Raw genomic sequence first — 22,663 nt, 5'->3', positions numbered from 1 at the left:
CAAAATATGGTGGCTATGGATATTAAAGTTCTAGTTTAAGTATTAATGTATGTCTTTCTTTAGTGGTTAAATAAGATCTCACAGTGAAAACACCTACTCCGGCATCCACTTGGTAATAACATATAAAATAAATGTTCCTTTTCTATTTTTGAGATGGAGTTTTGCTCTGTTACCCAGGCTGGAGTGCGATGGTGTGATCTTGGCTCACTGGAACCTCTGCCTCCCAGGTTCAAGCAGTTCTGCCTCAGCCTCCCAGGTATCTGGGACCCCAGGCATGTGCCACCATGCCCAGCTAAGATTTGTATTTTTAGTAGAGATAGGGTTTCACCCTGTTGCCCAGGCTGGTCTTGAACTCCTGACTTCAGGTTATCCACCTGCCTTGGACTCCCAAAGTGCTGGGATTACAAGCGTGAGCCCCGTGCCTGGCCTACATCAGTCTTTTTTTTAACAGAAATATTAGTTCATTTGAAAGGCCAAATAGATCCAAAGAAGGAAGATGAAAATTAAATACTTAAATTGATCAAAAGGTACTACCGTATTACCTAAAACCTACTGTTGCAGTGGCAATAGGCTAAGGAAGATTAAGCTACAGCAAATCATCTAATGTGAATGTTAGCAATTACATATCAGGAAGCACATTTGCTTTCCGGAAGACTGTGGTACAGTGTTCATTTAGGCCCAAGAGGATATTTGGCCAGGAAAGGATCAAGATGGATAAAGGTAATAGGTACAAAAGAGAATCCAAGCCACATAGTCAAGCAGATCAGGCTTCTTCCTCCCAAGAAACATTTGCTTCGCTGTGCTGCCTCCCACCTCAGTCACCTCCCTATTCCATGGCTGCTCAAGCCAAGCTGCCTGCTCCTGCCTTACAGGGTGCTCAGCCACTGGGACTAGGTTTGGGGTTGCCCAGGCCTTTTGCTGTAATTTAGCATAGACCTTGGGGAGACCTGGTCACATATGGGTTGGCTTTGTTGCTGGTTGTTCCTGATAAGGAAAACCCTGAAGCATTCACGTGCAAAGTGGTCTGAGCTTCTCCAATCACACCCCCACACAACATCCTCAAAAGTCTGAAATCTTGCAACAGCTGAGTTGTAGTTAAAGCTGAAGGGTTCACAAAATCATGAAGGAAGCCAGGATGAGACAATGCAGGTAGGAAGTCCCAGCAGTTAATCTCAATCTGTCTTTTCCCATTTTGGATAAGCTAATTTATACCTGATATGGGATGTAGAAAGCTACACTGGAACAAGCTGGGTCTTCTGCTGTTATTTGTCTTCCAATACCAGGGGAAAACAAGAGGTGGGGAGGATTTTATTCTTAAAAAGCCTCAGAAGTTACTCTATTATAAAGGGACATGACTGAATAGGTAAGAAATGGATTCTTCATTGTGAGTTTTCTTGATGGCTTCTGCAAGGATCATAAAGATGTCAATCACCTGTATATTGGAGCAGTGCTTCATCTTGTCCTCCTGGGGTATGGTATTGGTGACTACTACTGCTTTAAAGCACGCACTGTTGATGCGAGAAATAGCCGGACCAGAGAAGATTCCATGAGTCAAGATAGTATAAACTGGTGGCTCCAGCTGAGAGAAGTTTGTCAGCTGCACGGCAGATTGTTCCATAAGTGTCAGCCATGTCATCCACAAGGGTGGCCACCTAATCCTTCACATCTCCCACCAGCACCATGCAGTCCACTTCATTGGCCTTTGTGAATCAAGGCAAAGCCCACATTCAGCCTGTCTGCAATGGAGGTCACTCTCTTAGCTCCACCAGCACCAGATGAGACAATAGCACAGTTCTTTGACTCAGAGATATTCTCTCTTGTCCACTTCAGGATACCTGGCTCTGCATACAAATTGTCCACTGGTATATCAAAAAAGCCCTGAATTTGAGAAGCATGTAGGTCCATGGTGATAATATATGTGATCTGCTCCTGCTACAGATGGCAAATTTGCAACAAGCTTGGCTGAGATTGGCACCCAACTCTTATCTTTCTTGTCCTTCTGGGCATAAGGGAAGCATGGGATGACTGCAGTAACCCGGCTGGCTGAAGCACTCTTACAGGCATTAATCATGATCAAAGGCTCCATTAAATTGTCATAGATTTTGCCACAACCATTCTGAGTGATGTAGACATCCTTTTCACGTACACTTTCGCCATTTCCCACACAAGTCTCCTGGTTGCTGAATTTATTAGCCACTACCTTGCCTAACTCCAGGCCCAGGCAGTCAGCAGTTTTCTGAGGTAAGTTCCTGGTGGGAGCTGCCGCTGAAGATTTTTTGTATTCGGCGTCCTGGCCAACTACCCTAAGCACTCTTCGCTAAGTGATGACAGCTGCTGCAGAGACTGGACCCGAAGTACTAACTGATTTGCATTGCTACTCCGCCATCTTCAAGCTAGGCAATACTTTGAACTTCAACTATTTTCAGTTACACACACACACACACACACACACACACACACACACGCACGACCTTATATTGGGAAGCGCTGCAGTGTCATAATGAAGCCAGAAAACTGGGTTCTAATCCCATCAGTGTGTCTTAATTTAGATAAGTTTTTTATCTAGCCTGAGCTTTTGTTTCCTTAAGTTGCAAAAGAATAATCTCTTTGAGAATTATTGCAATATCTACATATACTGAACTTTCAGTAAATGATAGATATTAATAGCAATATCTTTATTAAATCAGAAAACAGAATTTTGTTTCATAGTACTTATTGAGTGCTTTTCTTTCAGAAATTTCTAACTAGTTATTTCTAACGAGTTACTCAGTAACTGTGCAATTGACTCAAGCCAAAATTGCTCTGTTTACCTAAACGTATTAAATTATTGGGGATAATTATAGAGTGGGTTCTATAATCATGATACCTTTAGTAGTAACAGGATTTGGTACTTTATTTAAATGATTATTTTCTTATGTATGTAGGCTGATTGTTTTTTAAGTGCTAAATACTTACAGTGCCTTTCTAAATTGCAGTTTGTTCATATCAACAACTTAAAACTCATCTGCAGAGCACATCAACTAGTGCACGAAGGCTATAAATTTATGTTTGATGAGAAGCTCGTGACAGTCTGGTCTGCTCCTAATTACTGCTATCGTTGTGGAAATATTGCTTCGATCATGGTCTTCAAAGATGTAAATACAAGAGAACCAAAGTTATTCCGGGCAGTTCCAGATTCAGAACGTGTTATTCCTCCCAGAACGACAACACCGTATTTCCTTTGAGGCCTTCACCCATCCTGCTGACCCATTTTTCTGTCCTATTCATACCCCAATTTTCTTGTATTACCCTCTACAATATACTTTTTATTGAGCACTTTGCTGCTGAAATGCTGCCTCTTGCCTTTTTTTTTTAATTTTAAATTATCTAAATTTATTGTTTGTTGTGGTGTCTATAGCAAAGTTTTTCTATCAATTTTCCCCCCATCCCATCCCCACCCTGGACTCATTTGAGAACACTTGAGAAATGTCTTAATACTCACAGTGCTGCATGTAGCTCTTGCTTATTTACTGGTCTGGGAAACAGGATGTTTCCTTTTTTTAAAAGCCAATTGACAGATTACACCTAAATACTCCTCCTTTTATATCATTCAGCCATTTGTTTTAGTTTGGTAAATTTTAAGAAATTTCAGCAGCAAAGTTGTTATTCAGTGGGCACGTTGGACTCCAGATGCCTCAAATTATGTATACCTGTCCCAGATGTAAACTTCATTGTCCTTTGTTGGATGATATTTTAAATGGATATGAAATAAATTGGTCTAAAGGGCTGCCCTCCTTGTTGTGTTTTTAAATTTTAGTTAAAAACTGCTACAGCTTATGACTTTGTACATTAAGATAATTGTATTGATCTTTTTTCAGATTCCTTGTATTTTTTAATAAAATAATCTTAAATAAAACTCAGATAGGTTAAGTGTTAGAAATTTTAAACAGCTTACATTGTTAGTCTAAAGTTATTTTCTTTTTTCCTAATCAGAGTTCTTGACCCTTTGGTTATTGAGTTTAAAACTTCAATTGAAATTCAATAGTTTTTATTTAAAAAAAAAATCACTAAACTGTGCCTAAAGAACATAACTGCCATATTAATGTTTTGGTTTATATCCTCTATAGTAATAGAAAAACATTTAATACTTGTAATGCTGATGTGTTAATTTGATACCAGTTGAGTAGAATGTGATCAATCCAGTTTACAATCTATCATGAATATCATTAAGTAAAATCTATGTACTTTTCAATAGGAATAATTCTCTTGCTGTAATGTAACACTTGACCTTAACTTTTAGAAAGTGATTTTTTTAACTGCAACTGGAAAGGTTGAAAAGTCAGGACTCTTGTATTTGTGAACTGTAATCTGAAGCAGTTTATTTAAAGTGTAGAAAAAGAAACAAGTTGTCCTTTTTTGTAAAGGTCTGTGATACCATATTTCAGCTTTGTGTAAGTATTTTGAATATCCAAAGGGTTGTGGTGATCAGTTCTTAATATGCAACTGTCCACTTAATAAGGACAAGTATTCCAGTATCTCTTATGACTGTAGTCATAAATGATGTTGGAATGTACCATTTTGTGAAATAGTTGGTATCCCTTTAGTATAATTAATTTTTGTCATTCCAGGAAATACTTGTGAAGCCAGTCAATTAATAAAGCACTTTAGCATCTGTTCAGGTAGTTTTGAAAACCAACTTTTCCCCTTCAGGATAAGAACTTCCAGGTTACCTAAAAATGCAATAAAAATCTTTATAGTCTAAGCTTCTTGGCATATAATTTTTCATCAGGGTTTTCTTTTATTAAATGAGCACAAAACTGTTTTGATTTTATTTTTTTTCCTCAAACCACCAAGCTCCTTACATAGTTTTTAATTATATAGATATATGAAAGAGGTGGCTAAGACATTTACTGCACACACTTGAACTAATGTTGGGTCAGTAACTTCATGTTACCGCCCTGACCCCAGTGTAATTCAGGTGGAAAGGTATTTTTATCTTACAGGGATATGTAGCTATGTATTTTACTAATTGTGAAACACTGGAAATTAATGATGCAGACAACTTGGTGCGGTCTTTGAACAGCTCTCTGCAGTAATTTTTTTTTCCTGTTACCATAAATTTAAGTGTTTGCTTTCCACTTAAGTTGTACCAATAGGACCAGTAACTCCCAGCCCTCCCTTCCTGTTGGACCCTCCTTAGCTTAGATTGATGTAGTTTTTGTTATCCCTATAATGTGACTTTTATTTTTAGGTCCTTGCGTACTGCATTTGTTTGTCACTAGTTGGGCATGTGCCAATAATATTCTCTCCATTCCTTAACTGCCATCTCTGTTTTGCCTGATTTCTCTTCAACTGAATAATGGCTTTTTGCATGGAAAAAATAGTTTTTACTATTAGACGTGTAAAGGGAAGAGAAAGCGAATGTATTGGACTTTATGAGCCTACAAGGAATATTTTGGATGCCTCTAATAAATAAGGGCTATGTACTATATAGAGTAATCATGTGGTGGAAGATACTTGCAAGTCATAGATTTATGGGCAGGAGGATTTGTTACTCCCTGTATCTAGGCTGAATGTAAAATCCCTTATGTTGTGTCAATGGGGGTAAGAACTATTTTTATTTGCCTATGATATACTTGGTTTCTAATAAAGTGCCCTAGGCTCTAGTGAGAACTGTCTACTTTGAATTGCCATTTACTCCCTTTCCTCATATAGCCGATATGCTTTTGGCCAGCTTTTTCTAAGTTAATGTGTTACCCCATAAAGTTTCACTACTTTATGTTCATTTGGGTGTGATCCTAAAATGCCCGGATCAGCAGTACATCTCATGTGCAACCTGCATCAGCTCCTGTTCGGTCTGGATGTCTAGAACTGTTGGAAGATTTTTGACATCTTAAGCCCTAGGTTTTGCTTTGGAAATAAGGTTTGAAATATTGTTCATTGCATTAAGATTTTTGTGTGTTTGCTTTGTAAGCCCAGCACCAGGTTTTGGAAAATGCCTGTATTGTGAAAGCAAATCAGGACTCTTTCTGAGCCTCTTTCATTGTCAGAAATAGAATCGGTTTCTATCAGCTTCCAGGAAATTATGTATCTGGAGTCAAAGAGATTTAGCAGCAAGAATACAGATTTTTAAAATGTAACTGTTTTTTAAATGCTAACGTTTGTAAAGCACCTTCAGTTCTTTGGATGAAAGGTGCTCTATTCCCTCAGTGTAAATTAATAAAAAGATTCTAGGAGGTTTGTCAAAAAATTTAATGCACAGTCTGTAGTATGTCCTGATAAGAAGTTAGCATTTTATATAAGAAATTAAAAAATGCTTATTCCTCCATGTGGTTGCTTGACTGTTAAACAACAGTGAAACTTTTGTTTTGCATTTGACTCTGTGATAAGTGTTCCAGTTCTTTAAAGGCAGTGTTTATTGTTACAACCTCGACCCAGTGCCCAGAACTATGCTTCATGAGATCCTCACAACTCTTTCAAATGTGTATTTACAGTGTGCAGTAATGCTGATGAAATACGCAGAAGTAAACCACCAAAAAGAAACATTGGAAAGTCCCCAGCATGATGCCAGACACACTAGATGCTTGGGGAAGGTTGGTTCTGCATTCCCCTCCTGTTAGTTTTCTATTTCCCTGTCAATCTATTGGTGAATTTGTGCCTTTCTTACCCTCATGAGAGTAGACTTATGCTGGCTCAGATCATTCAAATGTTTTCTTAATTCAAAAATGCATGACATTTATAGATTTCTTTTGTGTTGTCAACAAAAATACTTACTACATACGTATATTCCACTCAATCCCTAGGTACCCACTATGCTCAGCAGCACTTTGCTTTTGTATATAAGTGGTGGGTTATAAAAGACTGCATGGTCTGGGCACAGTGGCTCATATCTGTAATCCCAACACTGGGAGGCCAAGGCAGGCAGATCACAAGGTCAAGAGATCAGGACCGTCCTGGCCAACATGGTGAAACCCCGTCGCTACTACAAATAAAAAATTAGCTGGGTGTGGTGGCATGTGCCTGTACTCCCAGCTACTCAGGAGGCTGAGGCAGGAGAATCACTTGAACCCGGGAAGTGGAGGCTGCAGTGAGCCAAGATTGAGCCACTGTACTCCAGCCTGGTGACAGAGATTCCATCTCAAAAAAAAAAAAAAAAGTCCTTATGGAGGCATTATGGAATAGCACAGGTTTTGGGATCAGATCTACGTGAAAATCCAGCTCTGCCATGCAGTAATAGCAGCTAACCTGTATTCAGCATATGTAGCTAAATTGTTGCATTCTCTATTTTGTGATAGGCCCTTGCTATGGGCCTATAACTATATTACCTTTATTATTTTTAATTTTAATTTTTTCTTAGAGATGGGGTCTTCCTATGTTGCCCAGGCTAGTCTTGAAGTCCTGGACTGAAGAAATCTCCCATCTTGGTCTCTTAAAGCACTGGGATTACAAACATAAGCCACTGTGCCCAGCCCAAACTTAAAAAAATTTTTTTATTCATCTTTCTGTAGAACCTTTTTTCTTCTTTTTTCCCCCAGATGAGGAAATAGGCTTAGAAAGGATAGGTGACTTGTCTAAGGTTGCACAGGAAAGCTGGAACTTGAATCCCTGGAGGGCACAGCAGAGTATATCTTTAGCCCTCTATTTTAAGCAGTATTGGTTATTGTAGCTGTGTGACCCTGAATAAACTGAATTTTCTGAATCTTAAATTTCTGTGTCTAAAATAAGACTATCAGACAGGGTTAATCTCAGTATCAAAAATAGCACACACAAAGCACCCAGTATCTGGCCCAAAGCTGCCTTTTTTTAAGGGCTCATATGCTTACACCATTTGTTCAAATTCATTGGAGTTGGGAAGAATAATCCAAGGCAATGTATAATGGCTAACATAGTGTAGATTTTTTACGTACAATAAATTTGGAGAAGGAAATGTTTGATATGGGATTGAGTAATTGGGGAAGATAAAAAGTGTAAATTAAATGTGGACTGGAATGATGGGGTTTGTATGTCTTACAGAGTAAAAACAAGCAGAGATCATTTGGACACAATGTGAAGACTCGATACTTTTTGGGAAGGCATAAGAAATGAATAGCTTCTGTTCTATTGACAATATCTGCCACATAGCAGTGAGGATTGGTCAATTATGGAAGACGCTAAAAAGCAGGCAGTGGATTTTTTTTTTTTTGAGATGGAGTTTTGCGCAGGAGTGCAATGGTGCAATCTTGGCTCATTGCAACCTCCGCCTCAGCCTCCCTAGTAGCTGGAATTACAGGAATGTGCCAGGACGCCCAGCTAGTTTTGTATTCTTAGTAGAGATGGGGTTTCTCTATGTTGGTAAGGCTGATATCAAACTCCCGACCTCAGGTGATCCTCCCACCTTGGCCTCCCAAAGTGCTGGGTTTACAGGTGTGAGCCACCACGTCTGGCCTGGATTTTTAATAAGGAATGTAATAAATGTATTTCAAGATTACTTCCCTAGTGAGTTTATGATCCCCCTGCATCTGACATGAATTATTCCGGAGTTCTTTCCTCTCTCTGGCTTGATAATATGGGTGGAAACTTGGTTGAGATTGAGGTGATTTGTGGTTCTGTGACTATAGGATTACATACAATACTAATTTGGGGGACCAACAGAGATTTGACACTTTTTTCCTTGTCAAAGCAATTTTTCAAATCCCACTACAATTTACCATCAGTATTACTTCATAAATGGAAAGTCGTTTTACCCTTAAAAATGTAGGAAGGACCATCTCAGAAGGAAAGACAGATTTTTACACCAAATACATTTGGTTTTGTGAAAAACGAGTCTAATTTTTGCCATTTATGGAGATCGATGAGAAATTCTCCCCACCTCAATGTTGACATGTACTACTCGAGGCTGTCATATTATTGAGGCATAAAAGATGTTCTAATAACATGGAAGTGGCTTAACAGAAAGTTTTATGCTTCCTCCCAACTCTGAACGGATGCTAAGAATTTACCAAACAAGGCCGGGCGCGGTGGCTCATGCCTGTAATCCCAGCACTTTGGGAGGCCGAGGCGGGTGGATCACGAGGTCAAGAGATGGAGACCATCCTGGTCAACATGGTGAAACCCCGTCTCTACTAAAAATACAAAAAATTAGCTGGGCATGGTGGCGCGTGCCTGTAATCCCAGCTACTCAGGAGGCTGAGGCAGGGGAATTGGGTGAACCCAGGAGGCGGAGGTTGCAGTGAGCCGAGATCGTGCCATTGCACTCCAGCCTGGGTAACAACAGTGAAACTCCGTCGTCTCAAAAAAAAAATAAATAAATAAAAAAAAGAATTTACCAAACAAATGCACACAGGGGTAGAGATTTAGAGAGGCCTTCCCACCTTCAAGAATTTTATAATATGTTAATTAGCTGAGTCTTATTTTCAAGGATAGCTTTGTTAAAGCAGAAGACGAAGGCTAATTATGCTTATGACAGGGAGTTTTGCATGCTTGTCTGTCAAAAATACAGTAAAACATTTTAAAATTGATTTATTGCTCTAGAACTTCTAATAGTCACAGAATCAGGATGGTTAGCTCACACTCGGATCAAATTTGTTCAGGCCTTTCAAAATGGAACATGTTGCGTTTTAGATGGCATCGGTTCTATTTGCAGTGTTGATTTTTCTTTCATGGTAATTAAAAAAAAAAATCTCTTTCTTAAAAGCCGGAACCCAAGCTAGTGATATTTTCTGCAGAGGATTGAGCAGCCAAACCATGCATTATTTTGGTGGATTCTTACAGTTTCTCGCTGGATCCTTTTTGAGGGGTAGCTGTGAGCTGTGAGACAATTTCAGCAAGATGTAGGGACAGGGATCGCATTCGAGGTGGCTTAAAGGGAAGCACGTTTGTGAGAGTTGCCTCACTGTCGCACTTGCTAGAGGAAACTGGGAGATTTCAGGCTTGCTTTGGGTCCTGGAGCGGTGCAGGTGTGTGGGATGCAGGACGCAGAGCCAGGAGAACCTGGGGCAGGTGTCTGGCGCCGGGGGTGCAGTTCCTACTTTTTGGCGGATGGTGGCGCCCGGGTCTCCTCGGGCCCAGCTAGCAATCTCTAAGGCACCTCCGCCGCCACCTGCAGTCTCAACCAAACCTCTGGGTGGGCAGCGCGGGATATGACGGCCCGAGAGTCCAATCAACTACCAGGTTTCCGTCCACATTACGGCTCTAGCCAATAGGAGCCAAGGAGAGGCGCGGTGGAGGCGGGCCCCGCGGCAAGCCTTGCAGAGGCGCGAGGCCCTCCTCCCGCCTCTCCGCCTACTCCAGTCTCCGCCGCCTCAGCTTCCCGAGCGAGCCCTGCGGCCGCCGGAGCAGCTCCCGCGGCGGAGCAGGAGCCGGATGGTCAGAGGAGCCCGGCAGCCCCAGCAGCCGCGGAGTCGCCTGGCCCCCAGGTGGGGCGGGGGCTGGGTGGAGGCCGGGGTTGGGGATGGGGCGGGGGCCAGGGAGCGGGCCCAGGGGCAGCGGCTCGGGGCCGCGGAGCATTCGGGGCACAGAGACTGGAGGGGCGGGGGGTGCAGACTGGGGGATCCGGGGGGCCCCTGGAGGCGGCGGCGCGGGCTGGGCGCGATTGCATTCTCGAGGCCAGGTGAGAGGGGCGTGTGAGGGAAGGAGCGCCGAGGGGTGAGGCTGGGGGCGCTGGGCCGGGAGGGGCAAGGCGCGCGTGCCCCCGGAGGGGCCACGGAATGCGGGGGTCGCCGGGCCCGGAGAGGCGGGGCGCGGAGGGGCAGTGCACAGTTGGGAGCGGGTGGTCACTGGAAAGGGGAGGCTGGGGGGGCTTGCGGGGGTGACGAGGCAGACAATGAGTAGGTGGAGGTGGGTGATTTTGGGGAACAGGGCTGTGACGAACAGCGGCTGAGGATGGGGTGAGGGACCAAGAGGGTTTGGGCTCAGGGGGAATTGGGGGAACGGTGAGTCCCAGGAGTGCTTGGTCTTGGTAAATTGGGGAAACAGGGCATAAGGCATTTGTAAGGTCAGGTCTGGGCTTGGCGAGCCTGTGTTCCTAGAGGGTGGTCCATGTAGTTCCTGACTGGCACGGTAGCGCCGGGAGATGTTTTCTTGTATGTTACTTTTAGTTACTGTCTCATTTGTTTGGTCTGTAGACTGACTGGCACAGTGGAGAAACCGCCTCGAAAACGGAGAAGCAGGTAAGGCAGTGCCTTCCTATTTTGCCTTATGTTTTTCTTTTTGCTTGGCTGCACCTGTGCTGTACTGCATAATTGTACCCTGTCAGTAGATGAAGTTTCTTATTTATCCCCTTTTTAAATGACTATAACCACATGCTGATTTTTCTTTTGAGGACTTCAAATTACCACCTCTACAGTTGATTTTTTTTTTTGGTATCTAAGGTAAGGTGGGAGACATGGATAATTGAGAAATCCTACTTTTTCTCAGCATGACCTCTGTAGTTTTTTTTTTTTTTTTTTTTTTTTTTTTAACCTTAGACATAATTTCAGTTTCTCCAGCATCTCTGTTTAAAAAGCTAACATTGGCTGCGGTGGCTCATGCCTTCAATCCCAGCACTTTGGGAAGCTGAGGCAGGAGGATCATTTGAGCCTGAGAGTTCAAGACGAGTCTGGGCAACAGAGCAAGGCCCTGTCTCTACAAAAAATTTAAAAACTAGCCAGTCCCATAAATGTATATACTTACTATGGACCCACAAAAACAAAAAATTATAAAAAAAAAACAACAACTAGCTGAGCAGGTGTTGGGGACCTGTAGTCAGCTTCTCAAGAGGCTGAGGTGGGAAGATTGCTTGAGCCCAGGAAGTCAAGACTGCAGTGATGCAGTGAGCAGTGATCATGCCACTGCACTCCAGTGTGGGCAACACACCAAGACCCTGCCTCAAAAAATAAAAGAAACTAATTTTATTGAGCATCTACTATGTGTCAAGTACTGTGTGCAAATGCTCTGTGTATTTTCTCCTGTAATCCTCAAAGCACCTTGAGAGAATATGTAGTGTCATCACTATTTTACAGAAGAGGGAACTGTGGCACAGAGAGACCAAATATTTACCCAAAATAATGCGTCTAGTAAAAGATAGAATCAGGATTTGAATCCAGACAGTCTGACTGCAGAGCTTAAGCTCTTAACTGTTTTCCCATAACGCTGCTGATAGACAGCTGAATGTAGGTTTTCTTACTGCTTTATCTTTTTCCGTTGGACACAGGGTATAGTTAACTCAAATGGTTGAACCTTAGAAAAATAGAAATGAAGAGTTTAAGTAGTCCACAAACAAATGAATTAGTCTTTGAGTAATGAAGAAGAATATGTATTTATCACACAAACATTTTTAACTGCGTTCCTTGTGAGAGGTACTACATAGCAATTCTGTGTAGTCATTAGATGATTCCTTTTTCACAGATGTTGGCATTGGCCTAGAGAATGTAACCTACTGTAGTTATGTGACAGTAGGACTACTTTCATAGTTAATATCTGGGAAGTTATTGATGTTTATACACAGAAAACCTCAACAGTAACTAGATACGAAATGCTGTTGGTGGAAGTGCCAGCAGAGTTCCTTTGTCACATTTTAGGCCTGTACTGTCCAATCCAGTAGCCATGTGCAGGTTGAGCACTTAAAATGCATCTAGCATGACTGAGGAGCTACATTTAAAATTTTTTTTTGAGACGGAGTTTCGCTGTTGTTACCCAGACTGGAGTGCAATGGCACACTCTCGTCTCACCACAACCTCTGCCTTCTGGGTTCAAGCAATTCTCCTGCCTCAGTCTCCCGAGTAGCTGGGACTACAGGCGCGCACCACCATGCCCAGCTAATTTTTGTATTTTTGGTAGAGATGGGGTTTCACCTCGTTGACCAGGATGGTCTCGATCTCTTGCCCTTGTGATCCACCCGCCTCGGCCTCCCAAAGTGCTGGGATTATAGGCGTGAGCCACCACGCCCAGCCCATTTTAAATTTTATTTAATTGTAATTAAATTAACTTGACAAATTGCTCCTTGATCACCTATTGGAAAATGTTCAAGTATGTTTCGAGCAACTTGGGCATCTTTTTCATCTGTCAGTTTATGAAATCTAAATATAAGTTTCCAATGAGAATTTGGTGTCTGAAATAAGTATAAAATACATGCTAGATTTCAAGTTAGTACAAAAATTGAAAAAAATTAGGCCAGGCGCAGTGGCTCACGCCTGTAATCCCAGCACTTTGGGAGGCCGAGGCTGGTGGATCACGAGGTCAAGAGATGGAGACCATCCTGGTCAACATGGTGAAACCCCGTCTCTACTAAAAATACAAAAAATTAGCTGGGCACGGTGGCACGTGCCTGTCATCCCAGCTACTCAGGAGGCTGAGGCAGGGGAATTGCTTGAACCCAGGAGGTGGAGGTTGCGGTGAGCCGAGATTGCGCCATTTGCAGTCCAGCCTGGATAACAAGAGCGAAACTCCGCTTCCAAAAAAAAAAAAAAAATTGAATAAAATTGATGACATAGTGAAATAATACTTTAGGTTTAAATAATATATATATTTTTTAAGACAGGGTCTGGTTCTGTCACCCAGGCTGGAGTGCAGTGGTGCAACCTCAGCATACTGGGCTCAAGCCACCTAGCAACTCAGCCTCTGACTACAGGCGCCTGACACCTCACCCAGCTCACCTCCTCACCCAGCTCACCTCACCCAGCTCTTTTTTTTGTTTTGTAGAGTCAGGGTTTGGACATGTTGCCCAGGCTGGTCTCAAACTCCTGGGCTCAAACAAGCCTATCACCTTGACCTCCCAAAATGCTGGGATTACAGGCGTGAGCTGCCATGCCTGGTGGTAAATAAAATTATTATTAAAATTATTTTTACTTATTTCTTTTTTTTTTTTTTGAGATGGAGTTTCGCTGTTGTTACTCAGACTGGAGTGCAATGGCACAATCTCGGCTCACCGCAACCTCCATCTTCTGGGTTCAAGCAGTTCTCCTGCCTCAGCCTCCTGAGTAGCTGGGACTATAGGCACGCACCACCATGCCCAGCTAATTTTTGTATTTTTAGTAGAGATGGGGTTTCACCTCGTTGACCAGGATGGTCTCGATCTCTTGACCTCGTGATCCACCCGCCTTGGCCTCCCAAAGTGCTGGGATTATAGGCGTGAGCTACCGCGCTTGGCCTATTTCTTTTCTATTTGAGACAAAGTCTTACTTTGTTGCCCAGGCTGGAGAGCAGTGGCATGATCTCGACTGACTTCAATCTCTGCCTCCTGGGTTCAAGTAATTCTCTTGCCTCAGCCTCCCAACTAGCTGGGATTACAGGTGCCAGCTACCATGCCTGGCTAATTTTTATGTTTTTAGTAGAGACGGGGTTTCATCATGTTGGCCAGGCTGGTCTCAAACTCCTGGCTTCAAGTGATCTGCCTGCCTAGGCCTCCCAAAGTACTGGGATTACAGGTGTGGGCCACTGGACCCAGCCTTCACTTATTTATTTTCACTGTTTATTTTTTCTTCTGAGACAGGGCTGAGTTGTCCAGGTTGAGTTGTCCAGACTCTGTTGTCCAGACTGGAGTGCAGTGGTGCAATCACAGCTTACTGCAGCCTTGTCTTGGCTGGCTCAAGCAATCCTTCCACCTCAGCCTCCCAAGTATCTGGGCCTACAGATGTGCACCATCATGTCAGGCTAATTTTTTATTTTTTGTAAGAGACAAGGTTTCACTGTATTGCTCAGGCTGGTCTCAATCCCCTATGCTCAAACGATGCGCCACCTTTGGCCTCCCGAAGTGGTAGGATTATAGGTGTGAGACGCCATACCCGGCCTTTCTTTTTACTTTTTCTAATGTTGCTACTAGAAAATTAAAAGTTATATACATTTAACTTGCATTGTATTTCTTTTGGATAGCTCTGGTTTAACTCTCATGACCTCACTGCTGGGCTCTTCAATAGCCTCCTGACTTCAATCTGTAATTCCCTCCCCGTATTGTACAAGTCGATCTTGTAAATCTCTTGTTTAGGATCCTTCTGTGGTTCCTCATTACTTATTCAACATCATTCAGACTTTTAGCCTAATCATATAAAAAAATTGCCTTTATTTTACTCCTTTGTACTTTCCTAGCCACGGTGAATACTTTGGCCATATAAATTTTCAATGATGGAACTATTAAATGTCTACTTTTAAATGATTTAACTTTCTGGTGAACCTTTAAGATGAAGTAATTGCTGAATGTAACTCTGTGCTCCATTTGCCATTCCTAGAACTTATGTTCCGTCTTTGCTTTGGTTTTTATTTTTGTTTTTGGATTTTTTTTTTTTTTTGAGATGGTTTCACTCCAGTCCAGGCTGGAGTACAGTGGTGTGATCATGGCTCCCTGCAGCCTTGACTTCTCAGGCTCAGGTGATTTTCCCGCTTCAGCCTCACAAGTAGCTGGGACTACAGACATGCGTCACTATGCCCAGCTAATTGTCGTATTTTTTGTAGAGGTGGGGTTTTACAATGTTGGCCAGGCTGGTCTTGAACTCTTGGGCTCAAGCAGTCCATCTGCCTCAACCTCCCAAAGTGTTGGAAAGTGTTGGGATTACAGGCATGAGCCATTGTATCTGGCCTGCTCTAGGTTTTTGTATGTTATTTCCTTTTCTCTCTGGAATATTTTCTCCTTGCTCCTTGACAAGCCCCCTCCTTTAAGACTGCTCAGTGAGGGCTTCCCTCCACCCTCCCTCTGCACCACGTTATTGGGTCCCATGATGGCCTGTACATACACTTACATGAAATGGTCTGGGCTGAATTTGAATTCAGCTTTGTCAAATGTAGTTTGTAAGATCATGTGCAAGTTAATAAGCCTGTCTCTGCCTCAGTTTTCTCATCTGTATAGTAGAAATAATAGTTCGGCTGGATGTCGTGGCTCACGCCTGTTATCTCAGCACTCTGGGAGGCCTAGGTGGGTGGATCACCTGAGGTAGGGAGTTCGAGACCAGGCTGACCAACATGGAGAAAACCTGTCTGTACTAAAAATACAAAATTAGCCAGGTGTAGTGATGCATGCTTGTAATCCCAGCTACTCGGGAGGCTGAGGCAAGAGAATTGCTTGAACTAAGGAGGTGGTGGTTGTGGTGAGCTGAGATCATGCCATTGCACTCCAGCTGGGCAACGAGCAAAACTCCGTCTCAAAAAAATAAAATAAAAATAATAGTGTGATCTTAAAGTAGTAAAGTGCCTAGAATAGTGCCTGGCAATAGAAAGTACACAATAACTTTTAGGTTAAAAAGCACCCATCAAATATCTTTTATTTCCCATGTCTTTTCAAAATGAATGGATTAAAAATAAAGGCCAAGAAGAAATGAAAGAAGCAGAATAAAGCCAGTGGCAAAATTAGTGTGTAGACCAGAAAGTCCAAAAGTGCACAGACTATTATTGCTAATGGTTGCTTTGGTGTCTGGCTCTTGAGTTTTCGGGAGTAAAGTGAAGAAGAAAATAAAGTTCAATTTTTACATTCATGGTATCTCTAAAATCAAACATGTGTTGTGAGTTTTCAAAGATTGCTTCTTGTCCAGGCACAGTGGCTCATGTCTGTAATCCCAGCACTTTGGGAGTCCGAGGCAGATGGACCACCTGAGGTCAGAAGTTTGAGACCAGCCTGGCTAACATAATGACACCTTGTCTCTACTAAAAATACAAAAATTAGGCCAGGCGCGGTGGCTCACGCCTATAATCCCAGCACTTTGGGAGGCCAAGGCGGGTGGATCACGAGGTCAAGAGATCTAGACTATCCTGGTCAACATGGTGAAACCTCATCTCTACTAAAAATACAAAAATTAGCTGGGCATGGTGGTGCGCGCCTGTAATCCCAGCTATTCGGGAGGCTGAGGCAGGAGAACTGCTTGAACCCAGAAGGCGGAGGTTGCGGTGAGCCGAGAGCGTGCCATTGTACTCCAGTCTGGGTAACAATAGCGAGACTCCATTTCAATTAAAAATTACAAAAATTAGCCAGGCATAGTGGCACATGCCTGTAATCCCAGCTACTTGGGAGACTGAGGCTGGAGAATTGCTTGAACCCGGGAGCTGGAGGTTGCAGTAAGCCGAGATTGTGCCACTGCACTGGGCAACAGAGCGAGACTCCATCTCAAATAAATAAATACAGATTGCTTCTTATATTTCTCAATCCAAGTTGAGTTATTGCCAGTGAACAGTCTTGACAGGGCCAAAGCAATGTGGTTTTTTTTTTTTGAGACAGAGTTTCGCTTTTGTTACCCAGGCTGGAGTGCAGTGGCGCGATCTTGGCTCATCGCAACCTCCGCCTCCTGGGTTCAAGCAATTCTCCTGCCTCAGCCTCCCGAGTAGCTGGGATTACAGGCACACGCCACTGTGCCCAGCTAATTTTTTGTATTTTTAGTAGAGACGGGGTTTCACCATGTTGACCAGGATGGTCTTGATCTCTTGACCTCGTGATCCACCTGCCTCGGCCTCCCGAAGTGCTGGGATTACAGGCTTGAGCCACCGCGCCCGGCCAGCAATGTGGTTTTGGTATATGGCTCTCTGATGGTTTGGCTTGATTTAGAGGTGAAGAATGATGCTTATACTGTGGGGACTATGCATATTTTGTTCACTGTTTATCCCCAGCAGATAGAATAGCATCTGGCACGTAGAGAATAGTTTATTGAATTTTTTAGTGAATGAGTCCTTAAGCAGTTTTCCATGAATATGAGTAAGCATCAGGTTGCAATGAGTTTATTTGCTCAGTTCAGAATCATGAGGCCTCATATTCTGCATGTCTGATTCAGGTCAGACCCTGATCAAGTCAGGATTTTGACCCGAATGGAAAACCAGCATACATATTTAAAGGTCCTATGGGCAGGACCAAGATTTTCCTCAGAAAACAGTGCTGGGATTGCTCTAAAACTAGAAAAAAAAATGTACAGTTAAGACCCCAAAGATGAATTATAGAATAAGGATGTAACCGTTCTAGCCAGATATTTTAAAAAATAGGTATTAGTGTCTGGGCATAGTGGCTCACACCTGTAATCCCAGCACTTTGGGAGGCTGAGGCTGGCAGATCATGAGATCAGGAGTTGGAGATCAGCCTGGCCAACATAGTGAAACCCCGTCTCTACTAAAAGTACAAAAATTACCTGGGCGTGTTTGCAGGCACCTATAATCCCACCTACTCTAGAGGCTGGGCAGGAGAATCGCTTCAACCCGGGAGGCAGAGGTTGCAGTGAGCCGAGATTGTGCCATTGCATTCCAGCCTGGGCAACAGAGCAAGACTCCATCTGAAAAAAAAAAAAAAAGATATTAGTATCAGTTTTATACTGTGGCTATAGAAATTCTGAACATCAAATGATATAACTTCCTATTAAACACTTCAAGATAAATTAACTGAGGCAGATGAATTGCTTGAGCCCAAGAGTTTGAGACCAGCTTGGGCAACATGGTGAAACCTTATCTCTACAAAAAAAATATAAAAATTAGTTAGGTATAGTGGTATAGACAGACCCATAGTCCTAGTTACTTGGGAGGCTGAGATGGGAGGATCACCTGAGTCTAGGAGGTGGAGGCTGCACTGGGCCATGATCGTGCCACTGCACTCCAGCCTGGGCAACAGAGTGAGACCTTGTCTCAAAAATAAAAGGTAAAATAATTGTTGAATGTAGCTTTGAGTAACTGTTTAAGGGGTCTGCTATGTAGAGTTGTTGACAATTATATTACATATGTAGTACATTTTAGAAAAGAGTTGACAGAATTATGATTTTTTTTTTTTTTTTGAGACTGAGTTTTGCTTGTTGCCCAGGATAGAGTGCAATGGTGCAATCTCGGTTCACCACCACCTCTGCCTCCTGGGTTCAAGAGATTCTCCTGCCTCAGCCTCCTGAGTAGCTGGGATTATAGACATGCACCACCATACCCAGTTAATTTTGTATTTTAGTAGAGATGGGGTTTCTCCATGTTAGTCAGGCTGGTCTTGAACTCCCAACCTCTCTTGATCTGCCCACCTCAGACTCCCAAAGTGCTGGGATTACAGGTGTGAGCCACCACGCCTGGCCCAGAATTATAATTTTTAAAAATTTTTATTTATTTTTGAGATGGAGTCTCACCCTGTTGCCCAGACTGGAGTGCAATGGTGCTATCTCGGCTCACTGCAAGCCCTGACTCCTGGGTTCGAGTGATTCTTATGCTTCAGCCTCCCAAATAGCTGGGATCATAGGCACACACTACCATGCCCAACTACTTTTTTGTAGAGACAGGGTTTCCCCAAGGTGGCTAGGCTGGTCTCAAATTCCTGGCCTCTCTGCCTGCCTTGGCTTCCCAAAGTGCTGGGATTATAAGCATGAGCTACCATGCCTGGCCTAAAATTATGATTTTTATTTTAGGATATTGTTGTTAAATAATTCTTTTTGATAGATGTTAGTTAGTGGCTGAGTTATCTTTTGAGAACATTTCTAGTGCAGACCATTCTGTAAGACAGTTGAAGAAAAATGAAGACTGTTGGAGATAAGAACCTCATGCACTATTATTATTTCTTTGTGTCTTTTTTCCCTCAATAAAACTTATTTTCTTATCATAGTTCATCTTTGTATCCTTAGTAATGAGGGGGGAGCTCAGTAAAACTAGTGAACCAGTAAATGAATTGGTGGCAAGAGGAATTAGTATGGGATGGGTTCGTGGTCCAAAATAATGTGATACTATTTAATGCCCCTGATAAACTGGACTGGATTGAAACGAGTTTTAAGATTAGGAAACTTCGTCTCTATGTGCTTTTGGAAAATTCTGAAGAATCCAGTATGTCTGCTAATAATGTTTGGATTGTGAGTTAGAGAATCCTTTCTGGTCCTATTAGGAATAAGACCCATTTGTTTGGTTAGGATTCATATTGATAAAAGCTTTACTGTGTGTTTGGGGTTGCTTTTTTTTTTGGTTATGTATTTAAAGCAAAGGGATTTGGGCATTTTGTTGGTGTATGTGATTTGTTTAAGAAACATCTGAATGCTTTCTTTTTAGTTCTGGGTTCTAGGGATATAGATATAAGTGAGATGGCCCTTGCTGGGGAAAATCTCATGTATTAATGGAAAGACAGACACTAAATATGAGATCTTGTAATGACTTTCTGTATATACACAAAGGTTTACAAAGTATATACAAAGGGTTTATAGAAATTCTGCATACCGGTAGTGAGGGCAGTTTCTGCAGTCATTTATCTAAGCCCAAAAGGTTTAGAAGGTTAATTTGGAGGAACGGATCCAAGATGGCCGATCACCAACATCCTGGGATTGCAGCTCTCAGGGAAGGCGCAGAGAACTAGAGGACGCCACACTTTCAGACAAATTCTGGTCGCTCACAGAGCAGAAGATCCCCCAGTGGAGGAAACACATGGGTGGCCAGTGAGACTCTCGTGGCCGGTGCAGCGGTTCTGCCGGCACCTCGGCGCGCAGCTCTCGGAGCAGAGTAAACAGGTTTGGAGGACCCGCAGGGGGCCCCAGCACAACACCAGAGCCCGGCAGCAGCTGTGACGGGCAGCGGCTGTGACAGCACCTCGGCGTGGCAGCGCTCGGCGCAGAGTAAACAGGACTGGTTCCCCTTCTGACCGAGGTTTGGAGCCCCGGGAAGGCAGAGTCACCTACTAAGGACACAAGAAGGAAGCCAGACAGGAGAATCCTGGGCAGAAAAGGACCATCAGTTTTAACGCTGCTGCTCTGGCCCTGGGAACTAACAACCTGGACGCCCACTCAAGAGACCTAATCTGAAAGTTGGTAAATTCAAAGACGGCAGGAGGATAAATTTACAATGACGGGAAGAAACCAGCATAAAAAAGCTGAGAATACTCAAAGTCAGAACGCCTCTCCCTCTAAAGGTGATCACAGTTCCTCATCAACAATGGAACAAGGCTTGATGGAGAATGAGCGCATCCTGATGACAGAATCACTCTTCAAGGAATGGATAATAACAAACTTCGGTGAGTTAAAAGACCATGTTGTAGCCCAACGTAAAGAAACTAGGAACTTTGAAAAAAGGTTTGATGAAATCCTATTGAGAATAGACAACTTAGAGAGGAGTATGAGTGAATTAATGGAACTGAAGAATACAATACAGGAACTCCGAGAAGTATGCACAGGTTTAAACACTCGAATTGTTCAAGCAGGAGAAAGGATATCAGAGGTCAAAGTCCAACTTAATGAAATAAAACGTGAAGAAAAGATTAGAGGAAAAAGGATAAAAAGGAATGAGCAAAGTCTCCAAGAAATGTGGGACTATGTGAAAAGACCAAATTTACGTTTGATAGGTGTACCTGAATGCGACGGAGAGAATGAATCCAAGCTGGAAAATACCCTTCAGGATATTATTCAGGAAAATTTTCCTAAACTAGCAAAGCAGTTCAACATTCAACCCCAGGTAATACAGAGAACACCACAAAGATATTCCTCAAGAAGAGCAACCCCAAGGCACATAATCGTTAGATTCACCAGGGTTGAAACGAAGGAGAAAATACTAAGGGCAGCCAGAAAGGTCAGGTTACCCACAAAGGCAAGCCTATCAGACTTACAGCAGATCTCTCAGCAGAAACTCTACAAGCCAGAAGAGAGTGGGGGCCAATATTCAACATCCTCAAAGAACAGAACCTTCAGCCCAGAATTTCATATCCAGCCAAACTAAGCTTCACAACTGAAGGAAAAATAAAATCTTTTATGAACAAGCAAGAACTCAGAGATTTTATTACCACCAGGCCTGCTTTACAAGAGCTTCTGAAAGAAGCATTACACACAGAAAGAAACAACCAGTATTAGCCTTTCTAAAAATACACCAAAAAGTAAAGAGCACCAACATAAAGAAGAATTTACACCAACGAATGGATAAAACAGCCAGTCAACATCAAATGGCAGTAACCCTAAATTTAATTCGACTAAATCCCCCAATCAAAAGACGCAGCCAAAACCCAACGGCAGGTTACATCCAGACCTGTTTCACATACAAGGATACACAAAGACGCAAAACAAAGGGATGGAGAAAGATTTACCAACCAAATGGAGAGCAAAAATAAATAATAAATAAATAAAAAGCAGGAGTTGCAATTCTCATATCGGATAAAATAGATTTTAAAGCAACAAAGATATAGTGGTAAAAGGATCAGTGCAACAACAAGAGCTAACGATCCTAACACCCAGATACATAGAGACTTAGATTCAATGAGACAGAAAATTAATAAGGATATCAAGGACTCGAACTCAGATCCGGAACAAGTAAACTTCATAAATATTTATAGAGCTCTCCACTTTAAATACACAAAATATACATTCTTGTCAATACCACATCACACCTACCCATAGGTTTAAATGAAACATTGATTGGCCATTATTAATACCCAATTTTTTTCAGAATAAAGCAATATTTCCATTTACTCTCCCTCTTTCTCTTCCTCTTTCTTCCTCTCCTTTACTTATTTTTTTTTTTCTTTCCTTTTCTCAAAAAAAAAGAAATCAACGTGTAAACCTCTAGATCCAGGTCGGCAATGTCTCTCTCATTGCTTGATTTCCTTCCTTCCATTCCCTCCCTCCCTCCCTTCCTCCCTACCGTCCTCCTTCCCTCCCTTCCTGCCTTCCTCCCAAAAAAAAAAAAAAAAAAAAGAAGGTTAATTTGGTGGTAGTGTGACAAGTGAAATGACAGAGATGACAGCCTAGATGTAGACTGACTAGTAATGAGGTCTTAGGTAAGCTAAATTCAGGACCTGAACCAAGACAGTGTCAGGAGTGGAAAGAAAAATGTTTTTAAGAGCTTG

General features: G+C 42.5%; 2 protein-coding genes and 1 pseudogene across 14 annotated transcripts in view; 2 read left to right on the top strand and 1 right to left on the bottom strand.

Moving 5' to 3' along the window:
* PPP6C (protein phosphatase 6 catalytic subunit) overlaps positions 1-6,229 on the top strand; it is a 44,108-nt gene extending 37,879 nt beyond the window's left edge. The window contains exon 7 of one of the 4 annotated variants that reach the window (XM_003732049.7): positions 2,976-6,229. In XM_003732049.7, coding sequence (XP_003732097.1) covers positions 2,976-3,224 — 249 coding nt within the window. In that variant the 3' untranslated portion in view covers positions 3,225-6,229. Of the gene's footprint in view, positions 1-153; positions 2,280-2,975 lie in introns of those variants that run through there. The other 3 variants (XM_078327067.1, XM_054243816.2, XM_054243811.2) reach the window with 3 other exon arrangements.
* Positions 1,286-3,005, bottom strand: LOC118144321 (ribose-phosphate pyrophosphokinase 1-like; annotated as a pseudogene). The gene has a single exon (XR_013518838.1). The product of XR_013518838.1 is annotated as a ribose-phosphate pyrophosphokinase 1-like (transcript).
* Positions 6,230-10,229: 4,000 nt separating the features above from the next.
* Positions 10,230-22,663, top strand: part of SCAI (suppressor of cancer cell invasion) — a 201,738-nt gene continuing 189,304 nt past the window's right edge. For all 9 annotated transcript variants that reach the window (XR_013518820.1, XM_035257363.3, XM_078327014.1 and 6 more), the window contains exons 1-2: positions 10,230-10,373; positions 11,082-11,126. Coding sequence is in view for 2 of the 9 variants with exons in the window: in XM_035257363.3 (XP_035113254.1) it covers positions 10,321-10,373; positions 11,082-11,126 (98 nt within the window). In the remaining 7 variants the exon portion in view is untranslated. The remainder of the gene's footprint in view (positions 10,374-11,081; positions 11,127-22,663) is intronic.

This window comes from Callithrix jacchus, chromosome 1 (assembly GCF_049354715.1).
Source record: "Callithrix jacchus isolate 240 chromosome 1, calJac240_pri, whole genome shotgun sequence".
Classification (NCBI taxonomy): Eukaryota; Metazoa; Chordata; class Mammalia; order Primates; family Cebidae; genus Callithrix; species Callithrix jacchus.
Note: the sequence above shows the minus strand (reverse complement) of the source record. Positions and strands in the feature narration are given on the sequence as shown.